The 19,254-nt window shown below is 54.6% G+C and overlaps 2 protein-coding genes across 10 annotated transcripts in view; one reads left to right on the forward strand and one right to left on the reverse strand.

The window, feature by feature from the left end:
- Window positions 1-12,153, reverse strand: part of Hpca (hippocalcin) — a 20,224-nt gene extending 8,071 nt beyond the window's left edge. The window contains exons 1-4 of one of the 8 annotated variants that reach the window (XM_047554125.1): window positions 12,050-12,153; window positions 6,906-7,072; window positions 6,520-6,729; window positions 5,041-5,146 (exon numbers count right to left, since the gene is read on the reverse strand). Coding sequence is in view for 1 of the 8 variants with exons in the window: in XM_047554108.1 (XP_047410064.1) it covers window positions 12,050-12,094 (45 nt within the window). In the remaining 7 variants the exon portion in view is untranslated. Of the gene's footprint in view, window positions 1-135; window positions 183-520; window positions 697-5,040; window positions 5,147-6,519; window positions 6,730-6,780; window positions 7,120-12,049 lie in introns of those variants that run through there. The other 7 variants (XM_047554138.1, XM_047554132.1, XM_047554118.1 and 4 more) reach the window with 7 other exon arrangements.
- Fndc5 (fibronectin type III domain containing 5) lies at window positions 11,611-19,056 on the forward strand. Of its 2 annotated transcripts, none has more exons than XM_047554059.1 (6): window positions 11,611-11,892; window positions 13,402-13,517; window positions 13,971-14,169; window positions 14,526-14,615; window positions 16,457-16,590; window positions 17,520-19,056. In XM_047554059.1, exons 1-6 carry the CDS (start codon window positions 11,670-11,672, stop codon window positions 17,556-17,558), a joined length of 801 nt encoding a protein of 266 aa, XP_047410015.1. In that variant the 5' UTR covers window positions 11,611-11,669; the 3' UTR covers window positions 17,559-19,056. The 2 variants fall into 2 exon arrangements, with proteins under 2 accessions (XP_047410015.1, XP_047410022.1); XM_047554066.1 differs by having other exon boundaries at window positions 11,614-11,892; window positions 16,966-19,056.
- Window positions 19,057-19,254: the final 198 nt, after the last annotated feature.

Here is a 19,254-nt window from a genome sequence, read left to right on the forward strand (position 1 = left end):
CCCCGCTTTCTGCGCCCCAGGTGGAGGAATCCCAGGAGGCTCGGACAGTCGCGGGGTTGCGGAGCTCTGGACGTGGCCCCTGCTCCGAGGATCCCTCCCGCATCCCCGGGGCCCGGCCGGAGCGCCCCCACTCACCCAGCGACGCCGAGACACCGACTGCGCAGGGAAGGCGGCGCTGCTGCGGCGCGCGGCGGCAGAGGCGGCCGGAGGGGCGGGCGGGACTGCGAGGGAGACGCCCCGCAGCGCTCGCCCGGAGCCCCTCCCCTGGGGGGTCCCCTCCAGCCCCGAGTGGGGGGAGCGGTGCGCTAGGCTCCGCCCCCGCCCCGAGAGGGAAGGGGACGCCCCCACCGCCCCGGTCCCCCTCTCGAGGGAGCACCCCGCCGGGGGAGGAGAACCCGGGCCCCCATCTCAGCATCTCGACTCAGGGAGCCTGAATGGAGGGGAGGGTCAGGGGAGAGACCTCTTTCCTAAGCAAGGGACAATCCTCGGCCGCACCACCACCTTCTTTCCGCATGCCTACCTGGGCGCCGGGTCGCACGTCGCTCCGAGGGCGGAATCCGGATCCTGGGCGGTTCGATAGGCACCCTCCCTGCCTCCTCGCCTCAACTCCAGAACCAACCGAACTAGGGGCTCTTCAGGGAGCGGGGAGCTCCCATTCCTTCAGTCCTGAGGTCTTAGGGGGGTTAGGCACGCCCCCTGCCCACCTCCACCTTACAGAGCCCGCCCCCACTCCTGCCTACCACTCTCGATCTCATCCCCCACCCCCTCTCAGAATTAATCCCACCTCCCAACAGCGATGCAGCGTACACTCCAGCCTCTGCCGATGCAGGCTTGCGACCGGTGAGGATAGGAGCCGTCTCCAGATCTCAGGTTCTGAGAGGCAGAGGTACTGGCCACGCGTTGGACAGTTCCTCTGCAGAGTTGCTGACCACCTTACAGCTCCTCCTGCCGGTATGGGGGCTGCATTCTCCTTCCTCTAGTCTTGAAAACAATTCCCACATCCTGTGCTTAAATTTTGTCCTTTTCCATCTCTAGAATATGATCCTTGACCTGCACTTTACAGATGAGGAAACTGAGGGTCGGTGGGGGTTAAATGGGTTAAATTTTTCCAGTGTCTCACAGTGGAGGGCTTGGGCTTGAATCTACATGCCCTCATGCATTCATCCTACAAATATTAATCGAGACCTAGTTCTGCATCCAGCACTGTTCTAGGCAGTGAGGTTACAGGTGTGGACAAGAAATGACAGTCACAAGATAAGTCAAGTGATTTGGGACAAGGCTGGGAAGGCAGTTCAGGAGCTGTGGGATCCATGTCAAAGCCTTTAGATTGTATTACAGATGAGGTGGTAAGTCCTTGGAACTTTGAGCACAGTAAGAGGGTCTGATTTCATGTCCACAGCTCACTTGGGCCATTATGTCAAGAATGGATGTTAAGGAATGGGAGGCAAGGGTAGGAGTACCGGGTCATTTCAGAATGAGAGATGACCAGGGTGGCAGAGGCGAGTCTGGTTTCTGGACCTCCTTAGGAGGTGGAGCTGACAGCCCTTGCCACCTACCTAGACAGCTCTTCCTAGTCAAATTCTCTCAGTGCCTGCAGCTCAGACCCTCCAACTCCCCAGGGCTCAGACCAAAGTTCCCCATCTAGGCTTCCAGACCAAGCCTCCCAGGCCATCAGAGTGTAGCCTTAGTCCCTCCTGCTTAGGGGGTGAGTGGGGAAGTCTCCACCAGAAGAGTTAGGGAGTCGGACTGGGGTGGGGGGACAGCTGGACCCTCCGGAACACTGGCTGCATTACATGCCTTGGCTCTGTTGTTGGGACCCCCAGTGGAGGCGTGAGAGACACCAGACGCTCGTGGGTGGTTCCCAGCTGCCTCCTGTATGAGGACCTGGGGGTGGGGAGTGAAGAGCTGCTCAGTCCCCACCCCAAGCCACTCCAGTGACAACCTCCCTCACCTCTCGGTGGACCAGAAAGGCCTGACATACCTAGGACAGGGAGAGGGGCCTACTCTGCAGTCACCCCTTCAGCCTTTCCTTCCCCCATGGCTCCTTGCTCTCTCTCCTGCCTGCAGTTGGAATCTTCCCAGCCTGGTCTAATCCTCCTCTCCATCCTGGGTTTTGGGGGTCTCAGTTTACCCCCATTTCCTGCCTCCTCCAGACTAACTCCTTGGCTCTGCTGTTACCTCTGCTTTTCTTCTCTGTGAGAGTGACTAGGGAGCCTGCCCTCAGGACCTTGCATCTGCATCCGGTCTCCCCAGTAAATGGGGGCTTCTGAAGGTAGGACCATGTCTTCTCTTCACCCTGGGCACCTCACTCCCTTTGTTCCTGCATCTAGAATGAGTAGAGTCCCTGTGGAGGCAGAGCTCAGGCTCTGGTGGCTCTGCTGGTTCTATCTCCCAGGCACCTCTACCCTCCCAGGGGCCCAAGAAGCAATGGGAGACCCCCCTTAGCCAAAAGAGAAGCTGGTGTTTCCCCACACTGCACATTACCCTAGGGCCAAGACTCGTGCCTTCTCAAGATAGAGCTCAGAAAAGAGGGGCAGAGGGGCCGCAAGTCAGGAGGCCTGGGTACTTCATTTCTGGATGGCCTGGAGCAAGTCTCTTCCCCTTTCTGAACAGAGAGGCTAGACAGGTGACATGAGCAGAGATGGCCGAGGCAACGGTAACACTGGAGCCCGCAGGTTTGCTTTTTTGAAAGCCAGCTTGGCAGAGGGAGTGTCCTTGTTTGTGATGTCCCAACTAAGACTGAGGGACCCAGAAGGGAGGGACAGCAGCTTAGAGCAGAAGTGCAGGTACGTGACTGAGAGGTCAGAGCAGCAGGCAGGGTCCCCTGGTGAGCGAGCAAGTCTAGGATCTGAGAAGTGAGGCAAGTGGTGAGAGAACAGGGGCAGCTGCCCTCTCTCCCACCAGAGACAGGCCAACTTCTGGGATGCGGAGAAGCACGTGGGGCACAGGAAGAGGGACCTCATAGCTCTGCAATTTGCTCCATATGGGCCACCCCATTTCGCCCTCAGTGATTCTGTCAGTTAACAGATGTGGAGACTGAGGCCCAGAGAAGTGAAGTCCCACCTGAGGTGTCGCAGTAAGAAAGTGGCAGTGTCAGAAATTCAAACCCGGCTCTCTGTGACTCAGAAGCCCAGACCCTTCCTGGAAGCCTCTCTATGAAGTGGGTGGAGCTGGCCCCTCCCCAGCCCCCTCCGAGGCCCAGCCCACCCCCATTCGGGTGCCTCTTGGGTCCCAAACGGTTTGGAAAATCCTGATGGGAGCAGATGGTGGGGACAGATGGAGGGAAAAGCATCTCGAGGCGGAATTACACAAACAAACATTGATAAAGTGATTAAAACCTCAAGCCACCCCTTTCCAAAAAGCCCTGCCCACCCAGCTTGGAGCACGAGGAGCTGTGAAGTGGGGGCCCGGGGGTCTCCGGATGCCCTGCCTCTCGCTGCACCCATCCCAGCTTCTGCTTGCCTCCCTCTCCGCCAGGGACCACCCCCGGACCAGAGCCCAGGGTGGCAGAGCTGCCAGGAGCACAGCCCGGGAGGGGGCGGGGCAGGCCTGGCTGTTCCCAAGGGAGGTGGCCATGAGGAGCAGAATGGCTGGGGAGGGAAGAAAATGTCCTGAGAGCTGGAATGGCAGACCTGAAGCCAGGGCAGTGGGGTGGGGAGATCCTGGGGCCTCTGGAGAGGCCTCGCTCTCCCTGGGGGCGCTCAGAGAGTTGTCGTGCCTGTCCAGGTCACACTACCCCGCTGCTGCCCCACAGAGCAGGGCTGGGCCTGCACCTCCGTTCTTCCATGTGTAAGTGGAGACAACAGCGCTGCCCTGGGAGGGAGGCCGTTAGCCTGGGGAAGAGGATGCCTATAAAGAGCCAGCGCTGCGCCTGCACATAGTCAGCACCCAGGCAGTGTTGGCTGGCAGGACGCCCGCAGCTCTGGGCTGCTGATAGGGAAGTCCTGGTGTTGGAGAGCACCCTTTGGGGAGCAGAGATTTGGGTTTGAAGAACCTGCTGGCCATGCCCCTGTGGCTGCTGGGCTCTGCAGCAGGTGGGGTGGGGAACAGGCTACAATACTCCCACTCCTGGGTAAAGGCAGCTGAGCCCAGAGTCAGGGACCTCAACCAGTAGAGAAATTCTGCTTCTTAGCTGGCTCCTCAGACTTGGGTTCAAATCCTCACATGGCCTTTTTCCAGCTTTGGCAAAGTTGGCAAAAACAACCTCTCTGACCTTCTGGTTCCTTCTCTGTAAAACCTGCATTTCCAGCTGTTTCCTGGACATGCTCCCAGGAGCCTGCAGACACCCCCGACTCAAGACAGCCAATAGCCAACTCATCACCCCCCCCCCCCGCAGCCTGCCTTGCCCCTGGGTCCCCTCCAACCACAGCTGGAGCTGCCCCGATCCAGGACCTGCTGCTCCTCCTCACCTCTGCACCTGCCCCCTCCCAGTCCAGACCCTACCACCAGAGGAGATCTCAGCCCAGCCTCGCCTCCCCTCTGCCCTGAACTCCTGGTCAGATCTGCCTTCTATTTCTGCTCTGGCCTTCTCACAGGTCCCCTTCGGGGATCAGTTTCTCTAAATCTGATTATCTTCCTCTCTGCTTAATAACCTTCCATGGCTCCCCACTGCCTACCAGAGTAAAGAGGCTCCCTAATAACATTGCCCACCCTCGCCTCCCACTGCACCATTCGCCCTTCCACCTTCTCCACCCTGTAACTCCCCACCAGCCCGGCACCTCCTGGACAAGATGACTGTGGTCCCAGCCCTAACCTCTCCACGTGGGACTGAATCTAGACAGGGGTGGGAGAAGTGACTCTGTCAGCTAGGGTCGCATCCCACTCAACCCTTGTCCAGCACAATAATTGTTCTTTCCTATACTGGGGGAAGCAACTTTTAGCTGGAAGGGTCCCAGGGGTGGGCCAGAGACGGATAGTCACTTGCCTGAGGTAACCCAGCCAGGCCCGCCCTTTGGCCTCATACCTATGAATATTCTGATCTCCCTCCCACAGTTCATGTCTGGGGCTTTCCATCTCTCAGCTCCTCTTGGTTTATCTCACCTATCTCGAACTTTGGGGTCACTGAAAAGGCAAGAGTCACTTCTCAGAAGTGGAGTGTGGCAGGAAGCTGAATTGGCACTTGCAACTTGTCCGAAGGCATCACAATCTGCACAAAGGACATTTGAGACTTCAGTCAAAGTCTAAAGTGCAAGATTTTAAAGGGAACATTCTTCCTAAACTGGGTCCACCTAGGTGACCCAGGCTGACTCTCCTTCACAATCCCAAAAATGTGCTGGCAACTGCCTCTGAGGCACGGCCATGGGCTGAGGGACTGCACATGTCGGGTAGGGCTGGGCCCAGAGTTTGGGGGTGCAGACATGGCCCCACAACTGTCCATCTGTGCCTCCCAGAGTCTGAGTTCCTTGTGAATTGGCTTCTTTCCAGAGCTGTGAGGAGCCCACAGACACTGTAGAAGGTGGTGCTCTTGAAAGAAGCTGCTGGGTGACACTTCAGGGCTCCGGATTCATACTCGGACAGCCTAGAGGGCAGTGTCCCCAGAGACAGGAAGGTCACACTCCATCCAGTTCTAAGCATCTGAAGTCACTTGCTATTTCCTCCATTACATAGAAGAGGAAACTGAGGCCCAAAAGGACCACGGTCCCTGCCAGAGAATGTGCTTGGAATCAGGCCAGAGCTGAGGTGGGCTGCAGCTCCATCTCTGAGCTCTTTGCAGTGTGCCCGGCTGCCTTGGAGGAGCAAGGGCTTCCCAGAGGGCCCAGGGTACCCAGAGCCCCGGAACCCACTCCCAGAGGCCGAGGTTGCCCTATCCCAGGGGACTCCCAATCTGTCTCTCTTCCTGGGAAGACCAGACCAGCTCTCATTCTAGCACCTCGGGTTCTCCCAAGACTGGGGATTGCCTCAGTGTTTCCATAGTAACAGTGAACAGAGGGGCCTTCTGAATCATTGCAGGGATACCGCAGCAATACCTGCAAGTATGCATGTGCCCTGGGAATCTTTGGGCACATGCACACAAGCACCCATGTACCCTTGCACACACATGCACACCCAATGCTTGTGTGTGCACACCCTTGCTCCTTGTGAATACATGCGCATACCGATGCACATGCAGGCACATGCAGGATGCTCCAGCCCTAGCCCACTAGCCCACAGGTGTGTCAGGACATCTCTGTGCCTAACCTGACCCACTCCCAGCCACCCTGGCCTCTCAGGGGCAGAGGTCTTGGCGAAATGAGGAGCTTCAACTTTATAATAACACCCACTGCAACATTTACAGTTGCTCGCCATGTGCCAGGGATTGCATTTTCCTATTCCCATGAAGCATCTCCTGCTGTCCTCACAATGCCACTCTGCAGCAGGTGCCAAATGAGGAAACAGGCTCAGAGAGGTGGAGTGATTTGACTAAGGTTACCCAGTAGAGATGGGCCACGTCAAGGTTTGAGCCCAGGACTATTTGGCTCCAAGCCTTAGGCTCTTGCCCTCATCACTGGATCCCCTGATGCCAGACCCACAGGCACTCACCTGGCACACATGGGCGGGTATGTCTTGCAGAAGTGGGACCAGAGCTGGGGCCTCACAACCAGAATAGCAGGGTTTCTGGGCTTTTCACTTTGGATCATCAGATTCCCTATCAGGTGCCCAGCCATTCCCAGGATGGAGGAGTAAGAGGAAGGCCAGAGGGTCAAAGGGACTTTTCTTCCACTGATTTCCTCTTAGGAGGCTGAAAAGGACCTTTAAACAGCAAAAAAACGAGACCCTCTGAGAATCTGTAAGAGAAGTCACCTGGGTGCACAGATCAGCTCTCTTCCTCAGTAAAGGCAGGAATCCAGCTGCCAGGATCTGACTTGTGGACAGTGCCATGGCAGCAAGATGCAGCTCTGCCCGGCTGCTGAGTCTGTGGAGCTGACCTTGGGAGCTGGCCTCTTGCTTGGGGGCCTACGGGGGAGGCGGGTGCAGAGCAGGAGGCAGGGCAGCTCTACCAGCTGGGGTTCCACCTCCTGGGGGTCTTCCTGCTCGGTCCATCGCTGACTTCCCTCAGCCAAGATGGACGCCCTCTGCTGGCAGCATCCTGTCTCTGCAAAGCCATGTTCTGTGGGGGAGAGGTCTTCAGGGTACCTACCTCTAGGGATGTGGGGGACCCTTGAGCCTCAGACCTCACTTGGGATCACCCCCACTTTGCCAAGGAAAACGAGGCCTGAGGTCAACAGCCAGTAAGGGACTGAGCCAAAAAGTGAGGCTAAGGGCCTTTATCCTCTCCCTGTTAGGAAAGGGATCTTATCCCAGGGGCCCCCACTTCCTGTCACCACCCCGCCACTCAGAGCCCCAGAAAATGAGCTCCACCACTCATGAGAGATCTGGGTGACTATGGTGTGTGTAGCCGATAATCTGTTTTCAAAGGTAAAGCCAAGGTCAGGGGTCTGAGGTGTGGAGCTGCCACAGGCTGGCTTTGTGATATTGGGCATGATTCTCAACCCTCGCTGAGTGTTGTCAGATGGCACCTTCCTTTGTAGACTAAAGAACTGAAGAGGTTGAGGAGGTCTCCTTTCCCTAATTAGAAGGCCCCAACCCTCCACCTCCTCCTTCCTTTTCCTTCTTATTCCTCTCCACCCACCCACCCACCATCACCTCCACCACCCTGTGGTGTGGATACTATTATTATCTTTTCAAAAGACGGCACTGGAGGATCAGAGAGGTGGAGTTACTGGCCCAGCATCACCCAGCCAGGAGTTCCTGGTCTCAGAATCTGGACTTTGGAAAGCAGATCCTGCCCTGATTCTCCTGCTCCTCCGTCTCACTCCTGTGAGTGTCCCAGATCTTCCATCAACTTCTCTCCCTGCCTCTTGTGACCACCTAGGCCAACGATCCCATCATTTCTGCCCTGCAACAGCAGCAGCCCTCCTTGCCTCCTCACAGGTCACCTGCCTGCCCCGCTTTTCTGCAGTCTGGTTGGCGCACACGCAGGTAAAGTGGGACTGTGGGAACCGGAATCCATCACACCCAGGTTCTCCTTTGGAAGGCTTCCCCGGCCTGTGGATCACTGCGCGCTCTCCCACAGCCCTGCGGCCCCGTGCTGCCCAGGTCCAGCTGCTCTCCTTTCCTGTCTCGCTCACCAAGCGCCAGCCGCTCTGGCTTTTTTGCTTCCCAAACACAACAGCTTGCTGCTGCCTTGCGCTCGCTTTGCATTGGCTGCCCCTGCCTTCTGGGAAGCTCTACCTGCCTCCTCTCCTGCAGGCCTCTGTTCAGACAGCCTCCCCTCAACCACACCACTGACCCTTATCCCACCCAGCCGTCTCCACCACAGTCCTCCATGTCTCTCATAGCCCCTCACTCTGAAGATACTCAGTCATGTCATGAGTTTACCAGTTTAGGGCTTGTCTCCACTGGAATGGGAGGCCCAAGGGAACTCATCTTATTCACCTCTGTGTCCCCAGGACCCAACATAGGGCCTGGCACTTAGGAGGTGCTCATATTTGTTGAATAAAAAATACCTGCTAGCCCCAAGTCAGAATGATCTTTTAATTATTATATTCCAAAGCAATCTCCTGACATTTTTCCTGATTTTTCCTGTGATTCGGGGCAGGGCATGTATCTCAGGGGCACCCTGGATATAGATCATGACCATTCCAGGTTCTTAAGAGGAGCCTTTTGCCAGGTGTGGTGGAGCATATCTATAACCCAGCTATTCAGGAGGCTGAGGTGGGTAGGGGGGGTGTCACAAGTTCAAGGTCAGCCTCAGCAACTAATGTCAAAATAAAATATAAAAAAGATTGGGGATGTAGCTCGATGGTAAAGTGCCATGTTCTATCCCAGCACTGCAAAACACAAAACAAAGTGAAAAGGAGGGCCTGCCTGTTCTAGATGGTTACCTGGATCTGGCTTGGACACCTGCAGTCTGAGTGACGTGCTATGACTCCAGACAGCTCTTAACACCTACAGGGTTCCAAATGCTAGTGGCTCCATCAGGTGCCAATGTATAAGTGACCATCCAGCCCCCTAGGAGGTAGCTGTGAAGTTCTCCAAATGGAGGTCCGTGAGTGTAGCTCAGGAGGCCCACCAGATCCCCATTCATGTGCTCATTCCTTCTTTCACTGCTGTATTTAAGACAGTTGCCCAGAAACTGGCACATAATAGGTGCCTCGTAGATGCATGCTGGAAGAATTAACTCACTCCATACAAGCAACATTTACTGAGCACCTACTGTATGTTAGGTCTTGTGTTAAGAGATGGAAGACAGATGGTATAGATAAAGCAACTGGGGCTGAAAGCCCCCTTCCAGGATCACCAGGAAGCCTCTAAATCCTCCCAACACAGCTCCCACTGGCTGCCAGGCTCCAGGCTGAGGGCTCCACCCAGAATTGAGGTGTTGCCCAATAACCCAGTGCCCCATAAGACCTTGGATGGCTACACCCCACAGCTACAACTCCCCCAATCCTCCCCGTCCTCCACACCCTCTCCTCCAGCCTCCTTTCCGCCTCCCTCTCAAACCCTCAGACACTGCCATCTCCCCCCTCCCAATGCCCTACATCTGCTTGGGGTTTTACCAGGAGAAGCCAGCAGATGGTGCTGAGGCACCCCTTTCCCTAGTGCTGGACCAGAGGCTGGACCCCACCAGGACCCTCTCCCTCCCTCCTTTCTCCCCAGCAGGGACAGGAGTGGATTCTGTGACCTCCAAATAACCCCTTTCCTTCCTGCTGGCTCCTGTGATGGAGAAATGAGGAGGCTCCAGTTGCTCCTGCAGGCCCACTGGCTGACTGGGGGGAGGAGAGGGGGTCCCTCGGGGCCAAGCTGCAGCTGGTGGGGCGGGGCAGGCAGGGCAGGGCAGGCAGCAACTGCTAAGATAGAGAGAGAGAAAGAGAGAAAGGAAAGAGAAGGTGCTCTGGCTCCCAGCTTCTATCCCAAACAGGTCGAGTTCCCAGCTGAGGCTTGTCCCCAAGATAAGAGGTATGTATGAAGAAGCAGATGGGGCTGGAAGGCGGCCTGGGGTATGGAGGGGCTGGGCAGTGAGATTCTGTAGCTCAGGGAGAACCCATGAGCCCCCTCCTATCTCACCCCTTCCAAAATGATCAGGTAGAGACTTGGGGAGCAAGGGAAGGAGTCCTGGGGTGGGCATTCGGAGGGGAGCTTCCTGTTCTTGAGTCCCTGTGTGAATTTGCACCAAGCTCTTCCATCTCTGTGCTTCAGTTTCTTAATCTAAAACTGGGAGGGTGGGAAAAAGACCCTGAAGACCTTCTGTGGGATAACTGTACAAGGAGTCCCCTTTCCAAAGAAGGTAGCTCTTCCAGGGCCTCTGGAAAACTCCCAAGATAGAGTAGAAATTTGATAGCGGGGGTAGGGGGCTTGTTTGGACAGACGGGTAGCCCCTCCATGTCAGGGGTCCTGGGACACTGGCTCATATCTTATTTCTCTGATTGGGTCTTGAGGTGGAGAATGTCACAGGGTTGAGGCAGGGGGCATCTCTAGCTGCCTGGTACTCCAGAGTTCCTCTTTTTAGGGAGAGGGTCATGAGTGCAGGACAAGGACACCTCTTTACCCCTAAGATCAGAAAAGGAGTGGGTCTGCCAGGAGGGTGTGCCGCCGCAGAAGCAGGCATATTGATGCTCACAGGATTGTGAAGCAAGGGTCATCCAAGTCCTTTCATTAGCTGTGGCTACGTCTCCAAAGCACTCTGCACTTTAAAGCCATTAGCTCAATCACTAATCATTAGCTCACACATTTAGTCAGGCCAAATGGTGTGGGGGGCCAGCCTGGACCTGCCCCACCCCACCTCCACCCACTGCTCTTGAAGAGAGATTGTTCCAGATTGTTTTCTGACTGGGAAAGCCCTGCCACAGTAAGCTTCTCAAGTCTCAGGGATCCTGGGGTATTACTCTGAAGTCAGTTTGGAGTGGGAGACAGTTGAGTAAAGCCCAGCTTTAGGAATCAGAGCAGCGTGGGTTCAAATTCTGACTGCTGTGGATCCTTGCGGGAGTCGAATAGCCTGTTCAACCTGAAGTCTCCACCTGTGCAAAAGGCACACAATAGAGTACGACCTTATGGAGCTTCAGTGAGAATTAAACACCCAAAATGCGAGTAAAGCCCAGCGTGGTGTCTGGCACCTAGCAGATGCTCATTATTGCTCATTGGGGACATAAAAAAAAGAAAAGGACTGGTCTGAGGTCTCCCAGCTAGACTAGACCTCCAGTGAGCCAGAGTACTGCCTTCTGGACCCCACGGTAAACACTTCGCACTTGGTGGGTGCACCCCAGTACCTACTTAGCACTCTGTGGTCACCCCTGTCCCTACCATGAGTACTCCCCTCTGGGGGAAACTAAGGATGGGAACCCCCAGGCCACTTTGGGGTGGGGTGAAGGCACAAAGGAGCATTTCAGTGGGAGCAAGGATGGGGGGCCAGGTCAGATCTGGGCCGGGGCTGACCACCGTGGGGACACTGGGAACCCTGCTGCTCCAGCACAGCGGGAGAGAATGAGCCACCGGGCCGCCAGTCAGCTAAGTCCCTGGTGCGCCGACAGAGGGGGACGCGGGGGCAGCAGTCGGGGCGCCCTTGGCCCTCACCCGCCCCCGCGCCTCTCCCCGCAGCGGGGGCGCCCCGCCCCCCGGGCGCCCGACGTGGACGCGGCCGCCGCCGCCGCCGCCGCCGCCGCCGCGCGGGAGTCGCTGTCCGCGGAGCCGACATGCAGGCGGCGCGGGGCGGCGCGGGGCGGCCGGGCCGGGCGGGCCGCGGGCCAGAGCGCGAGCGCGAGCGGCCGCCGGACACCGGAGCCGCGTCCCCCTGCGCCGCCCCGGGCCCGCCGGCCGGAGGAGCCGCTATGCACCCAGGGCCGCCGTGCGCCTGGCCGCCCCGCGCCGCGCTCCGCCTGTGGCTGGGCTGCGTCTGCTTCGCGCTGGTGCAGGCGGGTAAGGGGGCCCCGGGCGGGGGCCGGCGGGCAGGGCGGCGGGGCAGCCTCCTCTCCAGGTCCTGCCACCTGGGAGTCCACGGTTCCCTTCCTGCTCCCGAGGGACCTCCTGACTCACCTGCTCACTGCTCCCTAACCCGACCCCAGCGCTTCCCTACCTTGTGACCCCCAGACTTGTCCTTCGGCCTCCAAACCCTGCCCATCACCTCAGCCCTGGGTTTCCAGAGTCTTGTGGTCCCCGATACCTTAATCCCATGCCCTGACCCTAGGTCTTTGCCTCAGGTTCCCCTTTTATGGCCCAGGGAGCAGCTGAGGACACCAGTCCTCCCAGTTTGGGCCTCCTTCCCTGTCCTCAAAGACCTCTCAGAGCCCCACAGGACAACTCCACACATCGGTTGTGCAGGAGAATGTGTGAAGGGAATGGGGACTGGCACCTGGGTGCAGGGTGGGTGGGGGTGGCCCCCATGGCCCCCAAGCCTGGTGCAGTGTCTGGCTCTGCCCCTGGGGCCTCTCCTGACAGGTCTCTGTCCCTTCTGGTTGCGGCTCCCTCTGCCCATCTATCTCTCCATGGCTCAGTGCTCTTGCTCTGCGGTCTCTGTTTCTAACCTTCCACTTGTCTGCTCTCTGTTGTTCTGTGTCTGCCGCCACCTGTCTGTGTCCTTCTGTCCCCTCCATCTCCATGTCTGGCCTACCCCTGGGTCTCAAGTCCATTCCTCTGTGGGGTGAGGGGTTACTGCTCAGGCCAATGTCTTCCCCTTGCAGTGTCTGCCTCTTGGGAGACAAACTTGTGTGACTCCACTCCCCTCTTCTGGAAGGTTCTTCCTGACCTGACCCCCATTCCCCAACATTCTCCCTCTTTCTCTCTTGACTGATAACCCATCATCCTCTGCCCCCACCTAGAAAGCCTGGCCCTGTCCTTTTGACTCTTCACTGAGGGACTCACCCTGAGTACCCTGTATTCTCCAGCTCCCCTCCCTCCTGCCAGTTCCTTTGGGTTGTTGGAGTGTAGAGAAGAGACTCATGAAGACCCCTTCCCAAGTTGCATTTGGACCAGTTCATCACAATTCTGAGAGTTTCCTCCATTACTCCTTCCTCCCATCCCAGGATTCAGCCCACCCGGTTCTTCTCAACCTCTGGGTCTTTCTCCTTCCCTCAAGGTCACTCACTTGACAGTGCAGGACTATAGAAAGAGCACTGGACTGGGAGTCCTTTTGATTGCTTTTTATCAAACTAATCTTCAGCTTCCGCGACCCTCGTCATTTACATGACCCTCCATGCCTGTTCCCCAGACTTTAACCATCCATGCATTCAATCTGACCCTGGTCCATTATTTTTATATGTGGGTCCCTAGGGTCAGCAGAGGCTTTCATCCTATACACAAAAGGCCCGGGACCTCTTCCTTTCCCCATGGCATGGCCTTCCCCAGGATTCCCCTTCTCCCTTGTGAAACAGTGGGGCTGGGCATCACAAGCAGGGGACGCTCAGGATCAAGTGCCTCCCTGCCCTGCAGACAGCCCCTCAGCCCCAGTGAACGTCACCGTCCGGCACCTCAAAGCCAACTCTGCAGTTGTCAGCTGGGATGTCCTGGAAGATGAGGTTGTCATCGGGTTTGCCATCTCTCAGCAGGTAACACTTGATGGTCCTTGGGAGGGAAGGACACATCAAGATAATGAATACTGGAAATGGAGGGTGGTGGGGTCAAGAAATAGAAAGGAAAAAGGAATACAAGGCAAGAGACTGGCAACGAGTTGCACATATGGTTTAAAATGGGGCCCCTGAAGGAAAATTGTTAGTGGAGAAGGGTTCAGGAGCTTTCAGTTGGGACATGGGAATTCAGAGTATGGATCTGAGCTCAGAACCACCAGTGTTTAGGACCTGGCTCCAATTTTCACTAGATGTGAGGCCTTGGGCAATTTCCCTAATCTCTCTGAACCTGTTTCCTTAAATGTACAATGGAGATAACATTACCTGAAGCGAGGGGATGATTGTGTTAGCTATAGGCTTTGTCACTACTGGGAGGTAGACAGAAACAAAGTTGGTGTCCGGGCATTGACAGATGTCCGGGGCTCACTTTTGCAGAAGAAGGATGTGCGGATGCTGCGCTTCATCCAGGAAGTGAACACTACCACTCGCTCCTGTGCCCTTTGGGATCTGGAGGAAGATACCGAGTACATCGTGCACGTTCAGGCCATCTCCATTCAGGGCCAGAGCCCGGCTAGTGAGCCCGTGCTCTTCAAGACCCCACGAGAGGCTGAGAAGATGGCCTCCAAGAACAAAGGCAGGCCTGGGGCATGCTGGAGGAGCAGGGTGGGAGCAACTGGGGCCAGAGCAGTAGGTGGTATGAGGAAAGCACCCTCTCCCCAGTCCCCTTCTTGTCCCCGCCAAGCAGCCTTCAAGAGGGAGAAGGTTCACTCACTCTAGTTCTCCAGGACAGTAGTTATATAAACTCTCACCTTTGGATAAAGTCTTTTTGCTGCCAACTCAAGCAGACATCAGTGTCTCCAGATCTCTTTGTGTTAGGCGTGTGGGCGTCTATAAACATAAGCACTTATTGTCAAGGTCTTGGCCCTAGAGAACTTGACTCCCTAGACTGGGGGAGGAAGGAGCTCCAGACTAGTGTCTCTTTCTCCACAGATGAGGTGACCATGAAAGAGATGGGGAGGAACCAACAGCTGAGGACGGGCGAGGTGCTGATCATCGTTGTGGTCCTGTTCATGTGGGCAGGTGGGTCAGGCCTCCAAGTCTTTCTTTTTCTCTCACAAAATCAAGGGTAAGGGACTTGGAGATATCTAAGAGAAGAGGTAAAAAGTTTCTTGAGATAGCCTAGGATAGCTCCGGGGGCCAAATCTGACCCCTTCTCTAATCCACTCACCAAAAACAGCATATTACTAGCTGCCTTCTAGGATTATATGGGGTACTTGCCTTTCCCCTCCCTCATAATTGATTTTGCCTCCTGAGGTGGACACATCCACAGCTCCTATATATTTTGGGAATGGTTGTAGCCTCTCATTCCTCTTCTGGGTTGCTTTAGGCCTGGGCAGCCCAGAGAGGAACTGTCCAGTTTACGGCTTGAAACCATGTCCTCAACCTGCCCCTTTCTAGGCCCAGCTCTAAGGCTACCACTGTGGAAACTCCCCCATCCACCCATTGAATGGCCTCCTGCCCTCATGCTACTGCAGCACTGTTCTGCCTTCTAGCCCTCCTTATATTGGGCTCATGGCTGTCCCACCCCATGCTGGTCTGTGAGCTCCCTAAGGGTAAAGTTCAAGTGTCATTCATCTTTGAAATCAACTCAACTGGCATTTGACTGACTAACCACTCCATTCCAAAGAGCAGTGTTACAGTCATGACCAAGAGGGACCCTGTGCTTGCAAGGAACTCAGTCTAGGCGAACCAGGCCCAAGCTTAACTATAATTCAGTGTGTAATGAGTGCTACAGTAATACCAAGTATGGGAGCAGAGGAGAGGGAATTAATTCTGGAGCTAGGCATAAGAAATCAAGAAGAAAACAGAGCAGAGATAACATAGGATTTGAACTTTGAAGGAAGAATAGGTGTTCACAGGCAGCCAGAGAGGAAGAGAGTTCTGGGCACGGTGTGGTCAATAAACAAATTAAGCTCAGCCTGGCCCACTGTGGCTCTGATCTAGGAGAGAAGGCAGAGTGTGGGGGAGTAAAGCTCAGTGAGTCTGTGGAGTCTTCTGAGAAATCTGAACACCATGCTAAAGCCTGATTAGCACGGTGGTTGAGAGGGCATGCTCTGTTGAGAAAGCATTCAGGGAAAAAAATGTTCCTCAGGCACGTAGAAAACAGGCACTTGGGAAAAAAAGCAGGAAAAACAAAGTGTTGTACAAAAGAGGAGGTTTGCTTATAGCACATTATTAGACTTGGCACCAACAGTATTTACATAATCATAACACCATAAACATAGTGAATTAACCCAGAATTGTGGTGTAATTCTGTTAGGAGATGGAGAAGGAAGTTAGGCTTTATTTACTACGATGAGAAGTCAACAGATATCTAAAATAGATCAGGAAATAACATTATAAATACAGAGGTGAAAGTGGGGAAAACATCTCAAATTGGAGTAGGTTGCCTTAATACTATCCTTCAAAAACTAGTGTTCACATATTACTGACTTGATAAAACTAGACGTTTAACAGGCCCTGGAGTTCATCTCCCAGCTGCACCATGGTGTGCTAATAATAGGCACCCTTGAGTTTGAAGGATTGAGTGAAGTCGCTTATGCCCGTACACAGCACAGGGCCAGGCCCGTGCTCAACAAAGGCTGTTATTGTTTTGTTTTCCCCTAAAGGAAAAGGGAGCTTGTCAGAGGTTTACAGGAAGGGAGGGGAGGAGACATGATCGGGTACATGCTGTAGGAAGACGACCGAACAGCAGTGGAAAGGATGGCTGACGAGAGGACGGGTGGAAACAGGAGCCAGAGGCTGCAGGAGTGGAGCAGGGGAGGCCATCTGGAAAGATGTCACCAAGCCCTGGTGAGAATGAAGCAGGCCTGGTAAGTAATCAGCCCTGGCCTCTGACTGCTCTTGCTTGTCCTCCCCAGGTGTCATCGCCCTCTTCTGCCGCCAGTATGATATTATTAAGGACAATGAACCCAATAACAACAAAGAAAAAACTAAGAGTGCGTCAGAAACCAGCACACCAGAGCACCAGGGCGGGGGTCTCCTCCGAAGCAAGGTGAGGGCAAGACCTGGGCTGGGAGGGTGGCTCCATGCCATGTGCACTGGTAGTCCCTGGACTGCAAAAGGGGTCAGCTCAGGGCCTGGCATAGCTACAGCTGGGCCGAGTCAAGCTTGGCTACTGCCTGTGTGACACGGGACAATGCAAATTGATTTTGGATCCTCTCCTTTTGCAGGGTGCCAGGGGCCAGTAGTGATTAAAAGAAAGAAAAAAAAAAAAAAAAAGAAAAAAGAAAAGGTGGTGTGGGGGTGGAATCTTTGGTTGGTGTGGGGTCTTAAGGGTAGGAGTGCTGGACCATTTCCGTTCCTGCCATGCTGTGTGCCTTGGGCAGGTACTTCACTCTGTACTTTCATTTCCTCTTCTGTAAAACAGATATGAAACCTTTTCAGTGCTTGCTCTGAGCAGCTCAGAAGAAAGACATTAGAGAATGTGAAAGGATCTCATGGTTCTGACGATGATTATCCAACAAACATCTGGCCCTCTCTGCATCTTCTCCTTCCTCCATCTCCTTGTATCCTCGGGCTTACTGTCCTCTCTCTTGGCTTCTCTCTTTCTGGCACCTTTTCCTGAAGCCTCTTATTAACTCCCATCTTCAGAAGCACCTCAACAATGTCTGTGGCTGAGGCTGTGCCCAGAGGCAGATCTGCAGGATGTGAGAACCAGTCAGGATGACTCTGCTGAGGGTAGACTGGTACCAGGGCTCTAGGCCCAGGACTTGGTCTTGGCCCTTCAGCTGAGTAAGTTTGAAAAGGCAGAGAAACAAGACTTACAGGCAGGGCTGCTCTTTTCTTTCCACAAGGGACAAGAGCCTGACTTTTAGGCTGCAACCCTGCTGCTCCATTCCTCCTTCTGTCCTCTCTGTTTCCCGCCTTTCAAGAAGTCTATTCAATCAGTTTTGGCCGCTTCTCTCATTTTTTCCCTCCCAGTTTCCAAACAAGTCCTCAGTGAACATCATCGAAGCATGACTGCCTGTCTGCAGGGAGAAGAATTTCATTTTTCTTCTCTGCTGGTACCTGAGACCTGGGCACAGGGAGAGAGCTGACTGCGGCAAGAGAGAAGGCCCAGCTAGCTGCAGTTCTCCCTCTTCCCCATCTTAGTCTGATGACAGAGGCTGAATTGCAAACCCAAATTCTGCAAAAAAATAAATAATAATAAAAATAATAATAAATAAATAACAAGCCACAAAACTAAAAGGCCTGGCCCCATCCTGGAAAAGGAAAAACTGCATGAGATATAGCCTTCTGCCTCCTCTCCTCTCCTGGACTGGCTTCCTCTTTGAGAAAACGCACAAAACTGGGAGATAACAAGTACCAAGACTGACTCAAGCTGTGTCTTTCAGACCGAGGCACATCAGGGAAGCCATACGGCTGCCATCAAGCCTTTTCTGGATCCAGCCATCAAGGAATTGTTTGTGGTGTGATGCACACCCTTGTGAGTATATAAGAAGTCACCTGTTAGGTCTCTTTTGGAAAACAAAGTTGGAGGGTACCACTCCAGAGGGCAGAGGTTTCTCCCAAGGCTTGAGCTGGTTGCCTGCATCCTGTTTTCTTTGACCCTTCCTTTGATGGTAAGATCATCAGCTGGGGACTGAAGAAGACCTGGAAGGCACTTACTGGCCCTGTTTTTTTAGCAAGCATCCCTTGGAAGCTTCAGCAGTGTTGGCTTGGATAACTGAAAAAGCACATCCACATCCTGCAACCTGGGGGCTGCTGAGCCACCCACTCTATAGAGTGTTAGCTGCTGGAAGACAGGCATGAGCCATTCACCACAGACAGGAAGAGCAGCCTGGCTGTCACTACTGGCCTCTGGGGTCTTCATACCTTGCCATCTCATCCAAGGTTCTGTGAAAGTTACCCAGGGTCCTCATGTCCTTCCCTAGAGCCAGAGTGGTGTAAGGTGACAGGTCTCTCCACTGCCCCTTACTGGATTAAAAAAAAAAAAAAAATGGTGCTTGATGAGGAAATGCAGACTCTTCCCTGGGACTGACACATTATGGCTGCCAAATGCCTGCATAGGAAGAGGTGAACTGTGCATCTTCCACTGGCGGCCAAGGAGGGGAGTGTGGAAGGTTGTGCCTAGCACAAGCCTGACACACAGGAAGCACTCAGTAAATATATATTGCACTGAATGGTAAGAGCACTGGCCCCACAAGCCAGAGAGCTGAAAGCCATCACCCAATGACCACCCCTTCCTTCTGGTCTACACTAGCTCTCGAGGCTGGGTCAGCCAGCACTCTGCTTTGGAGTGTGGCAGCACAGGAGTGGAGAGACAGGAGAAAAGGGCAGATGTCAGCAACACTAAGGGCTTCCTCATGGGAGGGCATGGGGCTCCACTCATCGTCTTGTGACTTCCATCCCTGCTGAGTGGGGAGCAAGGCTCCTTAAGGGAGAGGTCCTTACCTCTGATCCAGTTAGAGCAATAACCACTTTTTAAATGTAAAATAAAAAGACAAATGAAAAGGCACATCCTTGTCTTCTGGTAAATGCCCAAATGTTGCCCTCTTTTTCTGGCAATTGGCAGCAAGTCAGGATGTGTGGAGGAGGGAATCAGTTCTCTCTTCCATTTTGGCCTGCAGCTTCTTAGGGACATGCCTGCCAGCCAAGCTGGAGTTGGAAGGGAATTCTTGAACAGATGGGGGTGCACGTGTAGGAGAAGAAAATA

Source organism: Sciurus carolinensis, chromosome 1 (genome assembly GCF_902686445.1).
Source record: "Sciurus carolinensis chromosome 1, mSciCar1.2, whole genome shotgun sequence".
Classification (NCBI taxonomy): Eukaryota; Metazoa; Chordata; class Mammalia; order Rodentia; family Sciuridae; genus Sciurus; species Sciurus carolinensis.

What these genes read in the sequence shown, in the direction of transcription:
- Fndc5 (XM_047554059.1), top strand. Translation starts at nt 11,670, where the DNA reads ATGCAGGCGGCGCGGGGCGGCGCGGGGCGGCCGGGCCGGGCGGGCCGC. An exon ending in GGTTTGCCATCTCTCAGCAG is followed by an intron (nt 13,518 to 13,970) that starts GTAACACTTGAT and finishes TCACTTTTGCAG; the next exon opens with AAGAAGGATGTGCGGATGCT. An exon ending in GGGGTCTCCTCCGAAGCAAG is followed by an intron (nt 16,591 to 17,519) that starts GTGAGGGCAAGA and finishes TTTCCCTCCCAG; the next exon opens with TTTCCAAACAAGTCCTCAGT.